The sequence below is a fragment of the Orbicella faveolata genome, unplaced genomic scaffold, assembly GCF_042242905.1.
Source record: "Orbicella faveolata isolate gen_17 unplaced genomic scaffold, um_ofav_v1 contig_14, whole genome shotgun sequence".
NCBI lineage: Eukaryota > Metazoa > Cnidaria > Anthozoa > Scleractinia > Merulinidae > Orbicella > Orbicella faveolata.
The window spans coordinates 21,912,501-21,934,776 of record NW_028301541.1 but is presented as its reverse complement, the minus strand read 5'-3'; the positions used below and the strand labels follow the sequence as shown (position 1 = coordinate 21,934,776).

Genomic DNA, 22,276 nt, shown 5'->3' with positions numbered 1-22,276 from the left:
CAGTCATGTTACTTTATAACATGGTTGTGTGGCAACTGTTACTAACATCTGTGAACTTAACGTAATGCTAATCAGCGATCAGGCTTTTTTTTTTGTTTTTTTGTTTTTTTGGTTTTTTTTTCGTTTTCCCGTTCGCCGAAAACGAATGAACGCCTGATCGCAAGTTAACGTTATGTAGAAAGAAATATCCTGCTACTCAGAATCGTCCTTTCACGTGATATCTGCGACATCTATCAAATGATACAGTTGCCTTCTAAGATCTAATTATTACAGTCTGTATGCTACTCATTTCAGATCATGATGCTTGCTAATTAAAGCTTCTCTTTTATCTAGTAGCTAAGAAGGTTATGCATTCATATACACATAAACAATGATTCCATGAAATTTGAAAGAAACAAAAATGATTTCTAGGGTAACCAGTCACGCCGTTTGAAATGGAACAACAAACAAACCAACGTTATCACGTTTGTCTATTATAATTCAGGTAAAGTTTTGAGCCAAACCAAAATCAATTTTCACCTACTCATGCTAATGAGGAGTTCTAAGTATTCCCAAGGAACGCTTGCGGCACATAACGTGATAGACTCCTCGCAGATGCAACGCACTGTACATCGTGGTACGTTTGGTTCACTGAGCTACCAAAGCAAGCCCGAAAAAGCTCGACACAGTAATTAAGGTAAGCATTTTAACGAATTTAACATCCTCAGTTGACAAAATTTTAGAAATTTAAAATTGCTTCTGTGTCGTCAGCCAGGAGCTCGTGTGATATGTTTGCGCGTATGTTGTATTTGAGCTCGTTCATTCATCTTGGTTCGTTACGCGCTGACAAAATTCTCTTCCCATATCGTCTTAGTTCCACATAGCTAACGAGTTGACAACGAAAGATTTCGTCTTTGCGGAAGACAGTCAAAGATTTAGGCTCAAACAGCAACACAAAACAATGATATTATTATAAAAATATTTATCTTCGTTACGTTTGCATTTCGATTGCATTGTAATTTGCTTCTGACCGTCAGAATACGTTTGTTCGTTGTGTTTTTTTTTTTCTTTTGCTTTGTAAACTTGTTACTTGCGAGACGAACCTTGCGAGTAACTAAAACCTCATTTCTCGCTAAAAAACCAAAATATTGCCCGAAATACAGACAACATCGGCAACCGGATGTTCTTAGTACGTAACAAACATGTTTTCATATCGAACAAATACGCGCGTGTATTTCTGGCACGAACTGCGCATAAGAAAAAAATATTGCATGTTTGAACTTGCAGATTGTCCGAAAATGTCAACACTTTGAACTGAAGAAGAGCCTATATAATATTTGCCATGTTGTGTTATTTTCTCTCTGCGACGGTCGTGTCAAAGCATTATCGAACCGGACGAAATATGAAAGCCTTGCACGACAACCAAATAATCTACCTGCAGGTGTTTTCAATATACGTAATTTTTCTAATATTTGAATCGTTGTCGGTCATTATTTTTATTTCGATGTTATTTTGGCGCACTTAATTGTGTTGTATCACATCAAATAATTTTGATGACCAATTATGTTTTTCTAAACATTTGGCTTCGATGAATTTTTCTTTCTACAGACTGTTGGTTTAAATGTATATATTTTTCTTTTCAGTGTGTTGAAAATGAATTATTCAAAAACATTTTCAATTGGCAAATGAATAAAGCAATTCAAGGGGTTGTATTAATTAACAACGCCTCTTCCATTATCCAAATGTTCCTCTTCTTACGGACCCAATTTGCATCTTCTTTCAAATGCAAAATAATCACATTTTTAACATGAATGGAAACAAGATGGCGGTGGTGATTTTAAATAATCATTGTCATATCTGTAATTTTTTCAACCCCGAGGGCAAAAGCCCTAAATGCTTTCAAATGAGAAAGCAAATTTTGTTGTTTTCTCACGAGTTTGGTTATTTTGACATTACCCGGGAAATTATTTAACGAGGTCCCGGATAATCTTCTGGGTCCCCGGATGTTGTTTCTCCAACACAGATGTCACCGCTGGTGTCACAGCTTCGCTTTACTTTTCAGTTCTCTTCATAAATTTCACTGAAACATCCGTTTCATCTCAAGGACGCCACGAAAACATTTATTGCCGAGAAGCTGGGTTAAATTTGTAGAGGTCAGATTTACGGTTATCTCCTCAACCACTGTGGCTACTACTGTGCTATATTGGCGTATGATATGTCGATGGATCACCGACTGACCGGGAAATAATCACAGAGGAGGTGGAACGGGCATGCGATATCACTCATATATTAGGCCAGAGCGAAGGTTATTAGGGACCCAGTCGAAGGAAATAAGGAATTACAGAACCCCACAACTGTAATAGGTAAGTTGTGCTTTTGAGTGAAAAGTTTTTCTTGCACGTGTAAGGATTCGGAGTATTTCCTGAAGTTATTGTAGACTTTCCGGACTCGAATCTTGCTGTCCCCGTAACGTGTAAGCGAGCGATAACGATTAGCACGAGAGATCGAAAGCTTATCACGAAATCAAGATAACTCACCCATGTTCACTGCCTTTGGTTAACTGAACTAGTGATAAGGAATTTTAATTTTGAATCCACGAGGTAGCATGCATGTTTATGTTGATTTACACGGTATGCTTTCCCTTGGAAAACATAATATCTTGCTTTAAAATTTCGTGAATGAAGACTTGTTTCATCGCTAGGGCTTAAGGTCAATTTGCAGTCGGTTTGAAAAAACGCGAAATTGAATCATGTGGCCCTCATGTGAAACCCTTCGAAACATAAGGTAGCCACGATTACGGTGTAGTTGTTATGGTTCATTGTCTTGAAATGACAACATTTCACCCATGTTGATCCTAGCTAGCGGCCCGTTTTAATTTAAATCTTTGATTTACATGATTTCGTAATAAAGGAGATAAAGTTTTGATCGTCATACCATGTTTTTTACTGCTTTCTTACAAGCTGCACGGCGGAGTTTAGATCGAATTTTCGACTGCATTCAGAAATTACAAGACTGGTTTTTACGATCACTCAAGCAAGTAATAAAGGCAACTATATCTGCAATTTTAATTCCGAAGAGTAATTAATCAGCTATTTTTAAACCATTTTTGACAACTTCGTATCAATTACAGGTTATCTATCATTTCTTGTCTTTAACCTCTAGACGGGGTATAACTTTCAAAAACTTTCTCACAAGATGTGTCTTGCTGTAATCTTGCGCTAGGGATGTATCATCAGTTTCCCAGCGCTTTTGTAATTTGCAAACACAATCATTCACGCCGGGTGACAGAAGACTCTGTCGGTTCCAATCAAAAGAAAACTGGTTTACTTGACAAATCGAAACTGTTAGCACACAAACAGTTTGACAACTGAGGCCCGAGGTTGCAAACGTTCGCTTTGTATAATTCTGCATCTCGCCTGGACTCGCTAATGTGCAGTATTTTCAATTCCCTTGGGTAACTTAATTCACGTGTTTGCTCGTCGACATCATTATTATACGTAAGTCCGATACTTTTATAATTACTTTGTCAATTTATTAATGTTTATACTTTGTTAAAAATAAAGCCTTTGAAGCAAATTAATATAACGGTGAGAGTGCAAAGGTGTAAAAAAGACGCTGAATTCTGAAAACGCTGTCATCGAGGTGTTATCTTAGATTTCTTAACAATTTACCAACAGCAAATTTATGCCAAGTGAAACCGCAAAATTAATCTGCAACGGCGAGATCACGTCGTATAATTAATTCGGTCGCTGCGGGTTTTCTCGTTTACCTGAAAAGTGCTATTTAACATATAGATTCCATTTTTGTTCAGTAATTGATCACAGATCACGTCAAAATGTGGTTAGAATAAACAAGTGGCACACGAGGCGATAGCCGAGTGTCACTGGTGTTCTTACCACATTTTGACGTCTTCTGTGATCTACAACTGAACAGACGCATGGGAACATGGAATCTATACTTGTTTTATAGAACAAGAGACAAAAAATGAATATCAATGACGTCATCTATGTGTCTGTCCTGTAAGAACCAATCAGAATGCGACAATAATTTGACTTATGTAATTTCGTATAACACGAAAAGCAAGGCATATCCGTTGGACGGAGTTAGATTTGGATAAGTTCTATGCCTGCAAATGACCATATCATGATGCTTTTACTGTTAACAGAAGGATTATCCTGGGTAAATATTCGATTATTATTATTATTATTATTATTATGACAAATCATATGTTAGAACTGCCGAGAAAGCTACGAAGACATCAATGATCACTGCAGTCATATATGCACAACTAAACATCTGTGAAATTGAAAAAAATTCAGGCTTGAATTGTTTAAAACTTTTTTCAAGCCTGAATATTTTTCAGGCTTCAATTTCTCAGCTGCTTAAGTTGTTTATATAACTGCAATAGTCAGTGATGTCTTCACATGTTCTATGTTCTGTGTTTCGAAACAAGTAATGTATTATATTAATTTATAAAGGTCCTTTCATTCTTAATGCATTTCTTTTTTAATAAAAATCTGCCACTAATTACCAACGACACGAAAATTAAAACCTTGAAGTTTTTATTACAAAAAAGCTATTAAAAGCAATATGGCATTTAAGACAAGACTTCGCCAAAATAATCAAACTGATTGAATATTCATGTTGCATATAATAAAAGAGACGTCAAATAACTCAAAACATAATGAAACAATAATAATAATTGTGATACTAGTACTGCTTTTTTTATTTTAATTAAAAAAGGTTCACTTTTATTTCGGACAAGTCAGTCAAACACAACGCAAAATTAAACCGTAAAAAAGTAACAACAAACCAAAGAGGATTGAACGCGAAACATCTTCATTTACATTTTGTAGACTGTCTACATGTATCAAAGTTGCTGTCGTTGATGCTGAACGAACGTTAGTGTTAACTTAAAACAACCATTATCGAATAGCTTAACGCGGTTAGCCGCAAGAAGCTATCCTTCTGATGCATTAAGGACAGAAGAATCAGGACTATAGATTGAAAATGCCTACTCTCTCGTTATTGAAATAAGCCTCCGGGGTCTTAGTGTTATAGCACATTCATTATTTTCCATTTGAAAACAGAATAAGAAAGCCACAAAATTATCGTTGAATCGTTTTTTCTTAAATGTGCACGTATATATGAATGATCGACAAGAATTGACTTTTAACTTTTTGGGTACGGTTTATGATGAATTTGAATTGCGAAATTAATTGATAATACTGGCTAACTTTCAACTCGATTTGGTGGCCGGTGAGGTTGGCTGTTCTCCAGAGACATGATACTTCGTCTTTAATTTGTCTGACATTTGTTTTTACTTAATTGTTGCTTACTTTGAAAAATCAAATGAAATAAGACCGACTTTGACACAGATGGTGCCCTATTTTCAGCAGATAACTCATATGGTCGTTCACCTTTCTAAAAGCCGCAGCCCTTAAAAAAAAAAAGAAAAAAAAGCCGCAGCCCTTTCAAAATGTCATAGAAACTCGTTAGTCCAATAACAAAGGAAGAAAATACTTATGGAAACTATAGTAACATAAGATTTAAGATGTTATTCCATTCTGTGGTAAAGTATGAGCAATACGGCCGTCTTTTCCCTATAAAGCTGGTCGATCAGGAAGTAAGTGTAAATTTGTAATTGTGTGATAATTTTCCCTTCTGGTCCCTTCTCGCTCTGTAAACTAAGACAAGATTCGCAGCTTGTAGTTCAATCCTATGAAATAAGGCCTTTTACATAAACAAACCGAACGCACGTGTTTGTATAGTAGACGGCGGAGGTGAGTCTGTATCAGGTTGTCACATGTAAGCTTTTGTGTAAGCAAAATCATCAGTTAATCATCAGTTATTTACACTGCACCTAGTACTTAGTCCTTTGCGGACGGGTAGCCTCCTGATGAGTAAAAAACAGACGCCGATATATATCGTAAAACTGGTCCTTCTGTGAAATATTTATCCGTGGAAACGAGATAAAACTAGGGTTACGCCCGAGAGGAACTGAAATTTAAAAAGGCTTGCTGACAACGACGTAAATTCACCATGAATTGAAGTGAACGATACATGCAAGCTGATGGTTTGCAGAGCCGCAGCGCTGTCAACATAGATTGACCATGATGCGTACGTAGGAGAAAGGTAGATCATGCACAGAATTGCTTACGTAAAGTAATTGAACAACGCCAATGAATGAATGGACAGACGAAGGGTTAATAATTACATGACTAGCAAAACAAGCATCATTTACAGTACATGATTCAGTCAGTAAAATAACATGATATTTTCTTTTCGTTTCGCTTTTCAGGATATGAGCCTTGCGCTTAGCTGACCAAAAGCATGGATGTGCTGACTTACTGGACATTTTGCCTTATTTTTTTAACGTTAATACCTCGTTTCTCGTCTACGTTTAACGATACTATCGGCGCGGAGGCGAGATTCAATGCTACTTGGGGAGGTTATATTCCGACTACAGGCCCGAGAATCAAACATGAACTTCACATTGCTGGATTCTTCAATTTAGCTTCTCGCAATGGCGCTGGTTCCTTGGAAGCGGCCAGGATGGCAGTGGAAGAAATAAACAGTGATTCTAGATATCTTGAAGATTATAAAATCGAACTACACCAGCAAAGATCAACACAGGTACAAGAATCATTTTCATTTTCGGTTTATCTCTTTTCGCAAGGGCAGGTGGGTTTCCAGCTTAATTTAGCCGTACCTTTTGTTTCCCGTAGTTTATTGAAAGTGTTAAAGCAGGTTGTAGAAATTGCATGTGACCAATAACAGTCAAAGTTGAGTCGTAAATATTTTAACTGTTTGGTGTTTTCCCTATTGAGATTCTGCAGGAATTGAATTGCGTTTTATGTGCCTCAGCGACACTTCAGCTATAGTTTAAATACGGATAAACATACATCACAATTGCAGTCTGAATGAAAACGTGACTCGCAGTCGCTGGACATCAGATTCAAAAATAAATCCACGCTCAGCTACATGTTTTGACTTCGGACGTTTTTCCGTCGGTTATAACAAATAAAGCGAGCCTACAGTTAACTTAAAATAACAAAGTAAAATAAAAACACCCCATAGAAATGTAAAATTTATTAGGCGCTGTCTTTGTTTGTGGTAGACGATTTCCCATATTTTGGGCCCCTCATTCATTCAACTTTAACGAATTTCTTTTTTTCGTCGGCATTTTTCTCTGCCTATTTTTGTGGCATTGTTATAATCAATAATTGATTACATTGGTTGGATTTTGGCGATTGTTGAAAATTATTTAGGAATTGTTTTATTGACTCGGTGATAAAGCTGCTTTAAATTATTCAATCTTATATACTCTGGCGACACTTGCTCTCCTCATTTGCGTTGTGGTAGAAGATAAGAGAATTAAGCATGTCGTTAATTACGCAGGCCTCCAATTTTTAGCTTTAAAATCGTGGTATTTTTTTCTCGGCTTTTATGGTTGACGTTCCAATTGTGGCAATTCTCTCGTGTGTCAAAATATGGTCAGTAATTCCTCTGCTGGTTGCTGCAGCTATATCGAACGTACATTGTCACCGATAGAATTGCGACTATGTTACGAAACGAATAGGGAAGGCTTCCCTATATATGAAGACACCTGGTTTATTCTCAGCTACAATTCTGTAGTAACAATTAGAACTGCAATAAGAATGCATTAACTACAGTGTACGGAAAAAGTTAAACAAGGACAAATCGAGACGATAAGAAATTCGTCTATTCAAACACTGGCTACAGGTTTAAAGCTTTGTTCTGACGGTTCGGCAGATGTAATAAGAGATGAAAATGAATACAAAATTAGAATCCTATTCTGATTCCTGTGGTTTTAACATTTTTAAGAAACTGTAAATATTGTCAAAAGGAGAAACGATCTCAGGGAAGGCAGTTTTTTGAAGTTAGCCTGAAAAGATTTACGTCTTGAATGAGAACTGAACTCGATTCGTGGTAACTTAAAGCCGCATGTATATTGTAAAATAAGAAATTATTGAAGGATTTAGCAGTCCTGAGCTAATTGGACAGTGTAATTAAAGAAATAAATGTTGAAAATTTAACACGAGTTACTGGAGAATCCCAACTGGTGACAGGCATACCAGTTGTCTGTTTACAAAACGCAGCCGACGAATTCAACTGAACAAATATGGGTAGCGACAGGAGACAGAAGATCAAATCCAACACCCAGATCACTCGCCTATGTGACGTTGCTGTCATATCATAATAGGTTGAATTATTCTCGCCTTTTGATTGGTTCTTACATATGGTCTATTGGAGATTAGATGCATGAATAAGGTCATTAACAACTTTTTTTGTTTCTTTTCTATCTAAGACAAATAGTTTCCATTTTGCCGTGCGTCTGTTGAGTTATAGATCACACAGATGCCGTCAAAATATGGTAAAAACATCAGTGACACACTCGCCTAACGTTCTTGCCACATTTTGACGTCTTCTGTGATCTATTACTGAACAGACGTACGGACGGTAAGATGGAATCTATTTGTTAAATATTGTTTGTAAATAAACAACTAAATACACTCTCTGTGTAATAGTCATTTTGTGCATCCTGTGCCTATGTTTTACATGAATCATTTTTAAACCTTTTTTTTCAAAATGACAACAATGTTGTTTTTGTTCCAGGGCCACTTGAGCGAAGGAACCAAAGTTTTGTACGACTACTTACACAAGGAACCTAAAATGACCATGATACTGGGACCTTTCGACAATGACCTGGCCAAGACAGTAGCGGCGTATGCAGGGCTTCCTGACATCGGCCTTCTGCAGGTTAGAATTTATTGATGTGAGAGAAGTAGCGTCTTTCCAGAGGCAACTCTCTAACGGGAGTCTGGGAACCAGCAAACTGGCCGTTTGGAAACTGGGAACGAGTAAAAGAAAAGCAGAAATCGGTGCTACTATTCGTACTTTCCTTTTCTTATCTCTTTCCATTTTCTATTATTACTCCTTCCCAGACTTTCACGGTTTAGAGCGTTGAGACCAAACTTGCAAACTTAGTCATGTATAGAGTTTTTCACACATCTAAATAATTAAAATGCACGCGTAAGGTGTAAATTGATCTTACCGACTATTGTTTCGGAAAAACTCGAAACAGAACTGAATATTTTTCAGCGCGTCTCCATGACCTCCATTATGACACCACACGAATCAACGTGAATCAGTGAGAATTTTACGTCAAACAATTACCATCGAGCTGTCGTTTCATATACCTGGCGTGTTTGAAACTCGTTAGATGGAGGACCTGATCTATTATTTGTGTTGCATTGGTTTTAAGCCGATTTAGACAGCGACTTTCTGTCAAACGCTGTTTAAATTTCATTTATATGGTAGGTTCTTAACGCGGTGGCCTCATGGTTAGTGCGCCAAGCGGTTCGGGTTCGAGCCCTGGCCGGGGGGGGGACATTGAGTTGTAATCTTGGGCAAGACACTAATCTCACAGTGCTTTTGTCCACCCAGGTGTATAAATGGGTACCGGTGAATCGTATGCTGGGGGTAACCCTGCAATGGACTAGCATCCAATCCAGGGGGAGAAGAAATACTCCTAGACGCTTTACGCTACAGAAACCGAGATAAGCTCTGGCCTGATGGGCCACTTGGCTCCCATCCAGACATTACCTTCACTTATCTTAACAATGATATTATGTCCACAGTTTTCTTACGGAGCCACCGATCTCGAACTTTCAACCAAACGGGACAGATACCCTTTGTTCTTCCGCACAGTACCGACTGACTTTGTCTTCAATGAACCTCGTTTGCGCTTTATTCGGCGATTTGGTTGGAAAGACGAGATTGGCATGATTTACGACGCGTCACCGTACTATTCACGGGTAAGTCAATATTCAAACTGCGTCAGGGCTTTTTGAGTTATTTCTGAACAAGTCAGCTCCACCACAGGGGGCCTTTTTTTTATCATCATCGAGAAGTATAAACTCACTGATCACTTAATTTCATAAATGACATCAAAACAAATTGGGGAAGCTATACCTTTAATGTGACCACGTGAAAACAACTGAAAATGTTTAAAAAACGTTTACTCTCGTTAATGGTAACTATATCCTTCTCAAACTCATTATAACTCGTGGAGAAAAAGGAAATCTTGACCGTGACGGTGTTTGGGGTTTGGCATTTTTTACGACTATATTTCTCCATTTTTCCTTAGTTAAAGTTCGTTTGAAAAGACATAATAATTATCAAACACTCAAGACAGTGTTTCACCACATTCCAAACCCCTCGAAGTTGACCAACAATTATTCGCTGCCCGTGCTATTTTCAACTCTCTTCTCGGTGTTTTTAAATACGATGAAACACGGTCTTTCGTGTTTGATATATTACCTAAACATGGTTTTGCTTTTCTCCATCCTAGATAAGTCAGCACCTTGCTGAATCTCTGAAAAACAATGGCACCAAAATTGTGGCAAATGAAGGATTTACACAAGATCCTGCAGTAGCAGTCAAAATCCTGAAGGTAAAATGTGCATCTCGTTTCAAAAATAACTGCTCTTCATCTTTCGATTTTTAGGCGATTTCGAATTCATACTAGCCCAATGACTTGACTAAAGCCGGGGAACTGAAGGTTACGAAACTCAAATTTCAGCCGCAGAACTAATGGAGAAGATAACTTTGTGCCAAAAGAACGAGCTAACCTGTGCAACTAGTTGAAGATGCGTATAATGAATAACGTATCTATTTTCCAAATGATTTTCCAGAAAGGAACGATTAAACGTAACTAGCGGGTTAGTGGATAAACTGTCATATGTAAGATCTCACCAAGATTATCACTGATAAATCCCAAAGTTCTCTCTTTGAGCAAGCATTTTGTGTGAAGTAATCAAATGAAAACTGGCTTTTGACTTAGTCTTTTAGTTATTTTAGCCTGAGACGGTTAATGATTTACACTCGTTTCTATTGTCAGGACAAGAGAGCTCACATTATTCTTGGAACTTTTCATCACTCCAGAGCGAAGGAAGTATTTTGTCAGGTGGGTAACGGCAAACGCTTTTACGCCTTGACTGTATGAAGAACTTCTTCCAAAATACCAAGGAATAAGCCCTCATGCATGCAGCTTTAATTGATTTCCTTGCTAAAATATTTAGTGTTGCTCAATTTCAGGCTTACCTGAATGGAATGTACGGACAAAACTACGTTTGGATTGTAACGTCGACCCCGGATGTTAATGAAACATCTGATTGGTGGGTGCCTCAATCCTCCGATAAACTGACATGCACGAGATCGCAGATGGAAGAGGCCTTGGATTATCACTTCACCTTCTACTACAAGAATGAAATCAACGCAACTTTGGTATCAGGAAAGGTACTTGTTACCTCTTTTTTGACCCCATAAAAGATGCGATTATGCGCGTTTAGCCCTTCGGAGTTGAAGATCTTGTGAAGTGTCGCGAACCCTCGTCAGCTCTCGTAAACCCTGGTCAACTCTCATCAGCACTCGTCAACTGGTGTTTTTAATTAACTCTCGTGAATTCTCACCAACTCTCTTGAACTCTCGTAAACCCTACTCTCGTTGACCTTCGTTAAGTCTCGGCAACTCTCCTTCCCTGTCGTAAATCCTAGTCGACTCTCGACACTGCTCGTCACTTCTCGTCAACTTTCGGCAATTCTCGCCAACTCTCTTCGGCTCTTGTAGACCCAAGGCAAGGCAACTCTCGTTGACCCTCATTAAGTCTTGTCACCTCTCGTTACCTCTCGTCAACTCTCGTCTCCCCTCGTAAATCCTAGTCAACTCTTGCTGACCCTTGTCAACGTTCGTCGACCCTTGTACTCGTTTGATATCGCCTAAGCGAAGCACTGCTTCCCGTGCTGGATTAATTCTTTATTTCTGTCGCTTTCAGAGCACGGACCAATTTTTCGCTGAATACAATCAAAGAATCCCGGAAGCATTCCGCAGCACGTACGCGCCGTTCGCTTATGAGGCCATGTGGGCGATAGCTGCCACGCTTGAGCGTGCTCGGCCGGTAATTGTGGATTGGCAAATGGAGCTGTACAACCTTGGTTATGGTCGACGTATGGTGAGCGAACTTTTCAAGGAAGAGGCAATTCAAGTACATTTTACGGGACCTTCGGTATGTTGTTTGCTGAAATTTTTGCTACTCTCGACCCGTTTTACTGCTGGGACACCTAACAATACCCTCATAGCAACAATGACGATTTTGGAGAAGGGATTTCGACCTATAGCTAAACTCTATTACATTCCTTCAACTGAATACTGAGCTGATTCACTTGATGAACAGCCCCGGTGTTGCCAATCAGATCGCGAGTTTGTCACTCAGCAGTCAGAAGTGACTTAAGTTATGCTAAGTCAATAATGAACAGCAAATCCAATGTAGACATTTTCAAGAGACCATAGCACTTTTGTAACAAATGTATCCGTAATTTGACTTCAAACAGTAAAGAAAAGCTGATCGTATTGTTGAGACGAACAGTGTATGTTCAGCCTTTCTTTGATCGACTTCCCTACATGTTGCTGTTCAGATCCAGCAGGACCCGATTACTTTGTATTATCTGTTAGCACTTTCAAAATTTTAAGTTGTTAATTGATGGTCTATTGAGTGTATTTCTTGACGCGAATATTTGTCATTCTTTCATAGGGTGTGGTCGCATTTGACAAGAATGGAAATAGGAGGTGTAAGGTGTTCATCCGACAGTTTAGAAAATCTAGTAAGTTAATATTAAAAAAACATCAACTGTTGTCTATCGTTGGAAACATTCTCTTGAGAAGGCAAAAGACAGTTACTTTTCCTCTTCTGGTACTAGCCTGCAGCGATTTCCTTCTCGGCCTTTCCAGCCACGGTCAGGCCCTTCTAGCCAGAGCCTGTTCACAGGCTATTCAGGTAGCTATGGAGAGGTTAACGCAGTCATTCATTCTCTTTCATATATATACAGTTGGCACTCAAGAAGTGGGAGTGTATGACTACAACCCCCCTACCCTAATCCTGAAGGGGCAATCCGAAGGTAACAATGGACCAGCGGTTTTGGAGCAAGTACATTGGCCAGGTACGTTGTGTTTCAGGACACAAGGAATTTTTAGGCGTCCCTAAAAATTCCTTGTGTCCTGAAATGACTCTTAGAGTAGACAAGTACGTCTGAGATGTGTTTGAGTCGCAGCGAGTATTTGAAACTATGAACGATTGACGACAGGAAGACCGGAAAGAAAAATGAAACTTCCACCTAAAATGCTGTTAGTAATGGTTTCTTCAGAAGCAAAATCAAAGATTTACCTCAGTGGCCACTCGCACATGTATGTGAAAGTTATTAGGTCGTCATCCATTGCCTAAATGTCATTATTGAAATTTCTAAACGGCCTCTAGTTTCGAGCTCATATCACACCATAGAATTGTCTGACCTCGCGGTCATATAAGGCCACACAATAAATCGAATTACTTCTCTTGATCTTGTTTGACAGCCGGTCAACCTTACCAAAGAAAAGCATCAACAGATTCATGGCTGTATATCAGATTTCCTTTATTCATCTCGTGGTCTTTGATTTCTGGATTTATTCTTGTTTGCTGCGTTCTCTGCCTGGCTTTGCTTTTGGTTTTTCGACGACACAGGTGGGTAAAGTCAAAGGATGCTCTTGCTGGTTATTGGCCCGGGTGGGGGATACTCCCAGAAAAATTGGGTGAGGGTGTGTAGCTCGCTTCCCAAAACCCTTACCCTATTTAACACCGATATCTGCGGTTTTCCCTACCCTATTTTTGACCTGACCAAACCTTTGATACTCTAGCCTATGTAAGACCTGATCAATAAATCAATACTCTGTTTCAGACCTGCCTTATACCTAGTTTCCTAGTTCAGACCGTTTTTAAAGGCATTGTGAAAGGCTTTTGATGATGGTCTTATCTATAATGGCCAAAATACCCTATTTCTGGCCAAAACGGCTAAAATATAGATAAGAAGCTGAGAAATTACGTCGAGTAGAACTAAAACTGCTTGCGGTAACCCGTGACACATTCTGAACAGTAACCTTAGGTGGCCGGTCGATCGACAAGCTCCCCGCTTCCCTGAAGTAATTCTCTTCATTTCTTTGTATTTCTCCACACAAAGTGAAATAGCTTGTAAGATATATTTGATTGTTTTTTTACAATTTGCTGCCTTGTTAAGTTCACTTTTTTCTTTATTGCAGAGTCATCTATCATTCTGGATTTTTCCTCACTGAATTACTCATTCTGGGCTGCATGTTAAACCTGTTTTCTGTTGTCCTGTTTGGACTTGATGGAGCCCTTATCTCTTTCGACTCAATGCAGTGGGTCTGTAAGGTAAGCACCAGTGTTTGTTTTGGCATCGAACACATTTGAACGGAGACAGAAAAGGCATCATCAATCACTGTTATTTGTTTCTGTTGCAGGCCCGCTCCTGGTTTCTCAGTTTAGGGTTCACATTGTGTCTGGGCAGCCTTCTTCCCAGAGTTTTATTCGCTTACAGAGTTGTGTCCTGGAGACCGCATACGATAAAGAAGGTGCGCATGCGTAGAATTTTGTTCCTTTGGAAAATCATTTTTATCAACCTAGTCTTTTTTGCTTTAGATTTGATCTCTTTTTTTTATGATTGGAATTTTATAATTATTATTAGTATAAATCTACTATCGTTCTATCATGAATACCGTTCTCTGATTGGCTACTCTGCTCACCATCTATGCTGTTGTAGACTGTGAGTAGCGGAGCAGTGTGCGGTTGTTAACAAAATGACGGCCGCTTCCTCGCGTTTTCGAGGCGTCTATGAAGAGGACTTAGATAAAGTTTTTAACGACCAGCAGATTTATACTTAAACAATTAGATTATTCGCTCTCGATTTCTATGCGGAATAGTTGACGAGAGCGCAGCCCGAGTCAACTATCATGTGATAGAAATCTCGAGCTCATAATCTAATTCTTAATTAGTATATATATGTGTCCACGATTAGCTTACTGTTTACAGTAAGCTAGAATTTTTGACACGGTAATAAAGTTATTCATTCGTTCGTTCGTTCGTTCGTTCGTTCGTGCGTGCGTTCGTTCGTCCGTCCGTCCGTCCGTCCGTCCATTCATTCGTTCGTTCTTTCGTTCATTTGTGAAGCTCAAGTTTTGATTTTCTGTTGAACTGATTGGCTCACAATTAAAATTTTTTCTCCATCCAGGTTCCATGGTCGTGGATGTTTATGATCGCATTCATTATAACTATTGCTGACATCATCTTGTTGATCACGTGGCAAGTTGTTTTTAACCCTCGTGCTGTTAAGGTTCTTCGAGAAGTAAGTCTGGATGTATGATTACTGATATAAAAATAAACGTAAACAACGGCGCGGTGTTGTTGCTGTGTTTTTCACTCACTTTGATTAGTTTCATATAATTTGAGCAATATTTAAGAAACTTCGCCATGTTGATAGCTCGCAATCTGTAACACTGTTTCATGTCTCTAGGATTCATCTTGACAGAAAATTCGTATGTGTCAGAACCGTTTTCTCAGAGGGAAAATGTTCATTTCTAACAGTCGCATATAATTAAAAATACGGGCAATTCAACTCACACAACTGATTTCTCTGATGATATTTCGCATGTTCATCTTAACAAGTAGGTCATCATCAAAGAACAAGATGGCCATACTTATGGAGAAAGCTTCTTGATTCTTACAACAGGTTGAAAGACCTCGTCCCTACGAGGAGCGAGCACAGCTGGTTGAACAATGCGTCTCTGACAACGAGGAGGGAGCTCTGGCACTACTCTTTGTTCCCAAGGGACTGCTACTTCTGATTGGTACCTTAGCAGCCTGGCCTGCGCGTCGTTTGTGTATACCGTTGTGTAACAACACACGAAATTGTGCCCTTTGTTTAGTAATAGCAGCGGTCATGTGCATCATTGAGATTCCGATAATAATGCACGTGCGACAGTATCCAAATCCCTTTTATGGCATAACTGGATTGATTATTATGGTGGTTTCTGTAGCGCTTTTGGTTATTGGAGTTGTTCCTCAGGTGAGCTCTAACACAGTTTTTACAACAACTGCAGAAATTTCGCGCGCTCATTGGTTAATTTTCATTGTCAATAAGTGGACGGACACATGAGTTTATAATTTATGCGATGTTATTGCAAAAATAAAAACAAATTGACGTCAGTTTTGTGCGTCTGTCCTGTCCTGTCCACAGATACTTTAACAATGTTATGACATTGAAATTCAAGATCAATAACGGGACAGACGCATGAACGAATGACGTCAATTTGTTAATTTGATAATGCCGGATTAGTATTAGTATTATGCTCGAGAAACATCGGTGATGCAACCCGAAAAATTGCATACTGATGACGTTGTTCCAAAGAGATCCGTGTAGCGTGTGTGATTGGTTGTTAGTTGCGCGCGAAAATTCAAAACCGAGAAACGAAAAATCACGGACGCTATACGGACCTCTGTAGAACTACGTCATCAGAATATAGTTTTCGAGTCTAGTCTCAGACGTCTCTCGTAAGGCGAATGAAGGAATTGAGAACGTGAAGCTTATCAGTAGAGCAGTAGAGATGTGTCTTTCGTACTCAAGCCTAATTCAAGTTAATCTCTTGCCATAAGAACAGGAAACATATTGAAAGTGAAGAATGATCATCGCAGTAAATTTTCCAATTTAAGCAATTGGAAAGAAGAAGCCTGAAAAAAAAATCAAGGCTTCAACGGGAAGCCTTGATTTTTTTCAGGCTTCTTCTTTCCAATTGCTTAAATTGGAAAATTTACTGCGATGATCATTCTTCACTTTCATCTACAACCGCAGTTCATATATGAATTATTTCATATATATGTCACATGAAACATATTTTTGAGACATTTTTACGTTCACTCGATCAATCACTTTACTTCAGTGTCGTAACTTCTGAGTGGCCCCGAAATTCAGTCTTTGGAATTAAGCAAAATCTCTCACGTTCTTCTCCTGACAGCTCAAACGCGCCCATCATTGCCAAAAGAAGTCACAGATGGCATCTGCGGACTGTAACGACATCGAGATGAGGCACGAGAACAGTTGCAGTAGGTGTGAATGCAACACATGCGCAGATCCCAAGAGGTTTCGGCCCCAGTTGGCTTCGTGCTCAGGCGCTTACTCCTGTGCTCCTGTTTCTCCAGACTGGGATTACATGGTCGGTGGTGTACCCAACAGAACGAAGGAAGGCGAGACGCGCATTGTAACCGAGGTATTATAACTCTGTTTTTACTCTCAAAGTCGAGGAACTAAAAGTACTAAAATGGTTTAAGGGAAATGGAAGAAGAAATAAGTCGGAAAGAAGAAATAAGTTGGTCGGGTGGTTGATCAGTCAACTGGTCGGTCAATTAGGCATGCAAGAAGGAAGGCCAGGGAGGCAGTCTGTCTGTTTGTCTGTCTGTCTGTCTGTCTGTCTGTCTGTCTGACTGTCTCTGACTTTCTCCTATTTGTCGGTCTGTCTGTCGGTCGGTCGGTCTCCCTGCCTGTCTGTCTGTCTGTCTATCTGTTTGTCTGTCCGTTAGTATGTCTGTCTGTTTGTTATTCAATCAGTCAGTCATTGTCATATCATTGAGTCAGTCAGCCTGTCAGTCAGTCTGTTGAATAGTGAAGACTCATTGGTGATTGTAGATATCGCTGCGACGTGTAATAATAGCATATGAACTTAGTAAGCCCTTTTGTCAGCAGACAAATTTACAATCTGATTTATCTAGCTGAGCTCGGGTGTTCGAAAGCCGATTGACTCCAGTAGGATATGTAGGGGAGGACCCCACATCCCGGATCAAAAATTCTCTCTAGCGGGCCCTATTTTCGACCACTTTCCTCCCCTGTTTGAGCACCACTGAACAATAATCCGGTTTAACAAGATAATCAAGATTTTTTTAATATGGAAATTGACGTTCATACTGGATAAGCTTGATATTATCCTTACCCACAGACAGTTTACATCGATCCACCCGGCGTTCCCACTGCGGCAGTCCACACTCAAACAATGCAGGTCTTATACAACACAGCTGAGATACAAACAATCATCGTAAGGACACAAAGTGCGTGCATGATAACAGAACCGGAACCGGAAGTAGAAAAGGCGGAAGTCATGATGCAAACGGAAGCGGAAGAGCCGACACCGGTAGCGGATGTAGACACACAGACTATAAGAGTAAAACTATGTGAGAGTCACATGCAGACAGTGAAAGCATCTCTAAGCCATATACATGTTCAAACGAGCAAGCCAGAGATGAGTCATTCACTAGTTCAAACTGATGAGGTAAGTACATCTGTACAGCCATTCGGTTCGAGAGTTATTAGGGACGGACGTTTATATTTTTGAGGGGGGGAGGGGGTTGGGAAATTTTCTGGGGCATGATTTTTTTTTTTTTTTTGCACCTTCAGGTTGTGCATGATTACTTATGGTGAACAAAAGCTTGTGCAATTTCTTTTCTTTCAAATAGGACCTGGATAGTAAAAAGCACTTGCGCGATTTTTTCCCATGGCTCCCCTTGCACGATTTTTTTTTTTTTTTTCAGCCACCCTTCCCCTTAATTTTCCTGGTTACTCTGATAATTTGCCTGTACCCATTTACTACTCATTTACTACTCTGAACCATGATTCTCGTTACCCGTGACCGTGGTTACTCTTTGTATCCAAGTAACCTCTTATGCCGATTTTCTCTTATTCATTTCACAGCCGCCACAAGACCTTTTCAGCGAAGAATCGGACACAGCGAGCGTAACAAGCAGTATAGCCAGCCCTAAAATGGAGCGAAAGTTTAAAAAGACAAAATACAACGTACAACCAAGGATTGATACGAACTTAACCCCTAAGCGAAAAGAGAAGGTGGCAAAATCCTCGGCAGTAGCGACGCCTCGGCTGAGGTTAACTACCTCTATACCTTACAATACATCCAGATCGAGAGACCCTTCGCCGGCTCGAGGAGCCAGCAGATCAAGAGAACCTTCGCCGGTTCGAAACGCTAATAGATGAGGGGACCCTCTCCTGATAGGCAATGCTTCTAGACGTGGTTAAAGATTTAAGTTGAAATCCTTTAACGGGGAGCTCTTCGATTCGACTCTGATTGCAGCCGGCATTGGGAGCGCCGTGTGAAACAGTGTTACTTAGGCCGAAGAAATAAGTTTTGTTAGTGGCTAAGATCCTTTGCCTTCAGGGCATTTTTGTTTAGTCGTGCACAGCGGAAAAAATAAACCGCGGAAGACATCGATCTGGATCATCTCTCTTGCACGACCTTCGATAAAGTTTCGATAATTGCAGAACTTTTCATTTCACATTTCAAACCAGTAGATTTACCACGACCCGAAAAAAAATTCATTCTGATGTCGTGTCTCTGTAGAGATCCTTGTGGCAACTGTGATTGGTTGTTTCTCGGTTTTGAATTTTCGCGCGAAAGCAACAACCAATCAAAGACGCTAAACGAATGTTTATGGATCTACGTCATCAGAATGGAATTTTCCACGTGACATCCCAGACGTCTCTCGAGGGAGGGGGAGCGATTGAGGACCCCACTGAGAGTGTGTAGAGACGATGTTTTACTTTGACTAATGGTAAAAGGAAATTAAATTTGCCTCCAATTGAGGAGAGGTCTCAGACCATTTTAAATCTTAATATGTGCGTTTGTACATAATAAATTTGATAGCTATTTATTTTCTAGTACATAGATACATTCTATACCAGTAAGAATATGAGACTTTTCATAGTCTAGCGCTTTGCATGAAATAAACCAAAAGCATGTAAATAATAAGCCTAAAATGTGTCAATGTCAATTACTCCCTACGCCCCCACAAGTGTTACAAGTGCTGTCATTATGCTTGTTGTAGAGTTACAGAGCTCCATAACAGTAACTAAAGACGAATATACTACTTCATTATTTTCAACACTCACTTGAAAACGTACAGTGGGTCTAAGCTTATCAAACATATTAGTAGAAGTATCCCCCATCTAACTGAAGTAGCTCTTTGCCATCAGAAAAATATCTTCTGGGATAGCTAGCTTTTAGGATGATTCGTACATTAAAGTCCACTTTAATCTGCCCATATCACATGAAGGTCTTGCAGTTTGTCAGTTATGAAAGTTTGTATGATCTTATTACTGATACGACTATTATAAATTATATTAGCCTGCGTAGCAAGCGTTTCCGTGGCTAAAATTATATAATCCATCAAATATTTTCGCTCGCACACGACTGGTCTAAACGCGTCACGTGACTGAATATACCCCAGCTAAACTGAGGAAAGTCCGAGTGATATTCCTCAATTATCGTCCTGCGATAATTACTTGAAGGGTAGTAAATACAATAGCCATCATTTGACTTAAAATATGCTCGGATATTTGTCCTTGGACATTATCTGTTCGTTTCTCTGAACAGGTAAAGTCCGCGGACAACTATCCGAGCATATTTTCGCGTCAAATGGAGGCTATTGTGCATTTATCGTTTTTTTTTTTGTTTTTTTTTTTTTTACGCTCGCCAAGTTTATTCAAGATAACGACGTCTAGATTTGTACCATCATGAATGGCTTCATTAAAACCGCAACGTTGTAGGAGTGTGGGTCGCGCCAAAGGCGGATAACTCCCGGTTCATTAACATGCTCTTAATCGAGCAAATCGTAAGTTAGGTAACTTGTTTCGCGCGCAAACGTTACCTACTAAGGTTTATAGGGGGCTTAACGTTAAAGGACCCTTAAAGAGGTGATCAGACTGTTTCATAAGTTGCGACCAATAAAATTACTTAAGTCTGAATTGAAAAAATAATCACGGAACAATAATTTAGTAAGACACCAACAACCACAAAGTTATAAGAATAAGCCAAAACAAAACAGGATGGTTAAGATCGGGCAAGACTGTGACTGGTTACGAAATACGAACGTAGGCTAAATTCTCCATTAGAGGGTTTCGTTCTCTTTTGAGCTCTTCAAATTCCATGACTTTCCACGACTTTTTCAAGTTTTCTAAGACCGTATGTTTAGCTGTCAGTTTCAAAAATTCAAAACCTTTCCTTGCTTTAGAGTATTTTTTGACCTTAAACAGTTCAACAGGCACAAACTCTGGTGTCCACCAAAATGCGTGCCGTTTGCGCTTTTTAATTACTACTATCTTACTTTGTCCTTGCCTTGTCATCTGCAGTATCTGATCTATCGAGCAAAACTTTAATTTTCCATGACTTTCAAGGACCGACAATTAAATTCCATGACTTTCCAGGTTTTCCATGACCTGTACGAACCCTGCATTATGTGCTATCAGTCCTTACTTGCAGACGGAAAGTTTTTTTTTTTTTTTTTTTTGACAAGTTTTATTCACCCGCTTGTACGAAAAAATCTTGCCAGGTAACAAAACTTGCTCATGTGCGAAGCTTGAACGGAACACCTGTCAAGGAATTGCTGAATATACGACGTTTTGGGATTACTGTTGTACATAAGGTATTGTGCCAAGAGAATTTTTTTTACCACAATTGTTACTAATCTCGCAATCTGATTGGCTAAGTTGCCGTTGTCGATAAGAGTCCAGACCATCAAATGTTATGGTTGTTTCCATCCAGACCATTAAATGTTATGTCCACAGCAAATTTTGACCACTGTGATGATACATATCGTTGTCGATAAGAGTACAGACAACGCTAAACCACATTCGATAGTGTTTAGTTTAATATTATTTCACACAAGCAAACAGGACATGTGAAAGAACACTTGATAACAAAACCTTCACTGTAACAAGCTTAACCCTGGAATACTTGTTTTTTCCCCTTTCAGTGATTTACACTTCGAGATACTCGATTAGTCCTGAAATTTGAATTCCTTAGTACCAGTTAGAGTGAAACTAAATTTGTTGTATGTAAAATTCCATGAAAATCATTTCACATCAAATGTTAGTTATTTTAAAAGAGGCTGTCCGTGTAAGAACCGACCACTCGATTTTCGGCCGAAAACAGAATTTCTTCAAATTTTCTGTGTGAGACAGCTAGTCCATATGATAAATAAAAATAGCAATAATTTGGCTTTAAGTGCTATTTTTCAATATTTCTGGCGACGATTTCCGAGTACGGTCCAAAACCGTAAAAACCGTTCTGTTTCGAGTCAAATTTAGGCGTTGCGCTGAAGGAGCTGAAAATTTCCGCTTTTACTCAAATACAATAAAACTTACAGATAATTTTATTTCATGTTTTTTCTTTCGATTAACGGTAAAACATTTAAAATCGGGCACAAGAAAAATTAATTATGATTTTTTGAAAATGCCATACAGAGAGCCTTCGCAAAATTTTAGCGGGCATGCTGCTGGTTGAAGGAGTGTTTCTCAAAAGTATAACGTGATCTGGAGCCCTGACCAATATCCAT

The 22,276-nt window shown here is 39.2% G+C and overlaps 1 protein-coding gene across 3 annotated transcripts; it reads left to right on the top strand.

Moving 5' to 3' along the window:
- Window positions 1-572: 572 nt before the first annotated feature.
- On the top strand, window positions 573-19,984 carry LOC110062190 (gamma-aminobutyric acid type B receptor subunit 1-like). 3 transcript variants are annotated; one of them, XM_089287654.1, is made up of 19 exons: window positions 573-676; window positions 2,042-2,342; window positions 6,281-6,615; window positions 8,620-8,763; window positions 9,645-9,821; window positions 10,358-10,459; window positions 10,907-10,972; window positions 11,104-11,304; window positions 11,840-12,070; window positions 12,596-12,665; window positions 12,891-13,001; window positions 13,411-13,558; window positions 14,131-14,263; window positions 14,353-14,463; window positions 15,120-15,233; window positions 15,618-15,953; window positions 16,900-17,151; window positions 17,875-18,204; window positions 18,624-19,984. In XM_089287654.1, the coding sequence occupies exons 3-19, from the start codon at window positions 6,313-6,315 to the stop codon at window positions 18,918-18,920; spliced, it is 3,126 nt and encodes a 1,041-aa protein (XP_089143780.1). In that variant the 5' UTR covers window positions 573-676; window positions 2,042-2,342; window positions 6,281-6,312; the 3' UTR covers window positions 18,921-19,984. The 3 variants fall into 3 exon arrangements, with proteins under 3 accessions (XP_089143780.1, XP_089143779.1, XP_089143781.1); XM_089287653.1 differs by lacking the exon at window positions 573-676 and having other exon boundaries at window positions 1,961-2,342; XM_089287655.1 differs by lacking the exons at window positions 573-676; window positions 2,042-2,342 and adding an exon at window positions 5,880-6,114.
- Window positions 19,985-22,276: the final 2,292 nt, after the last annotated feature.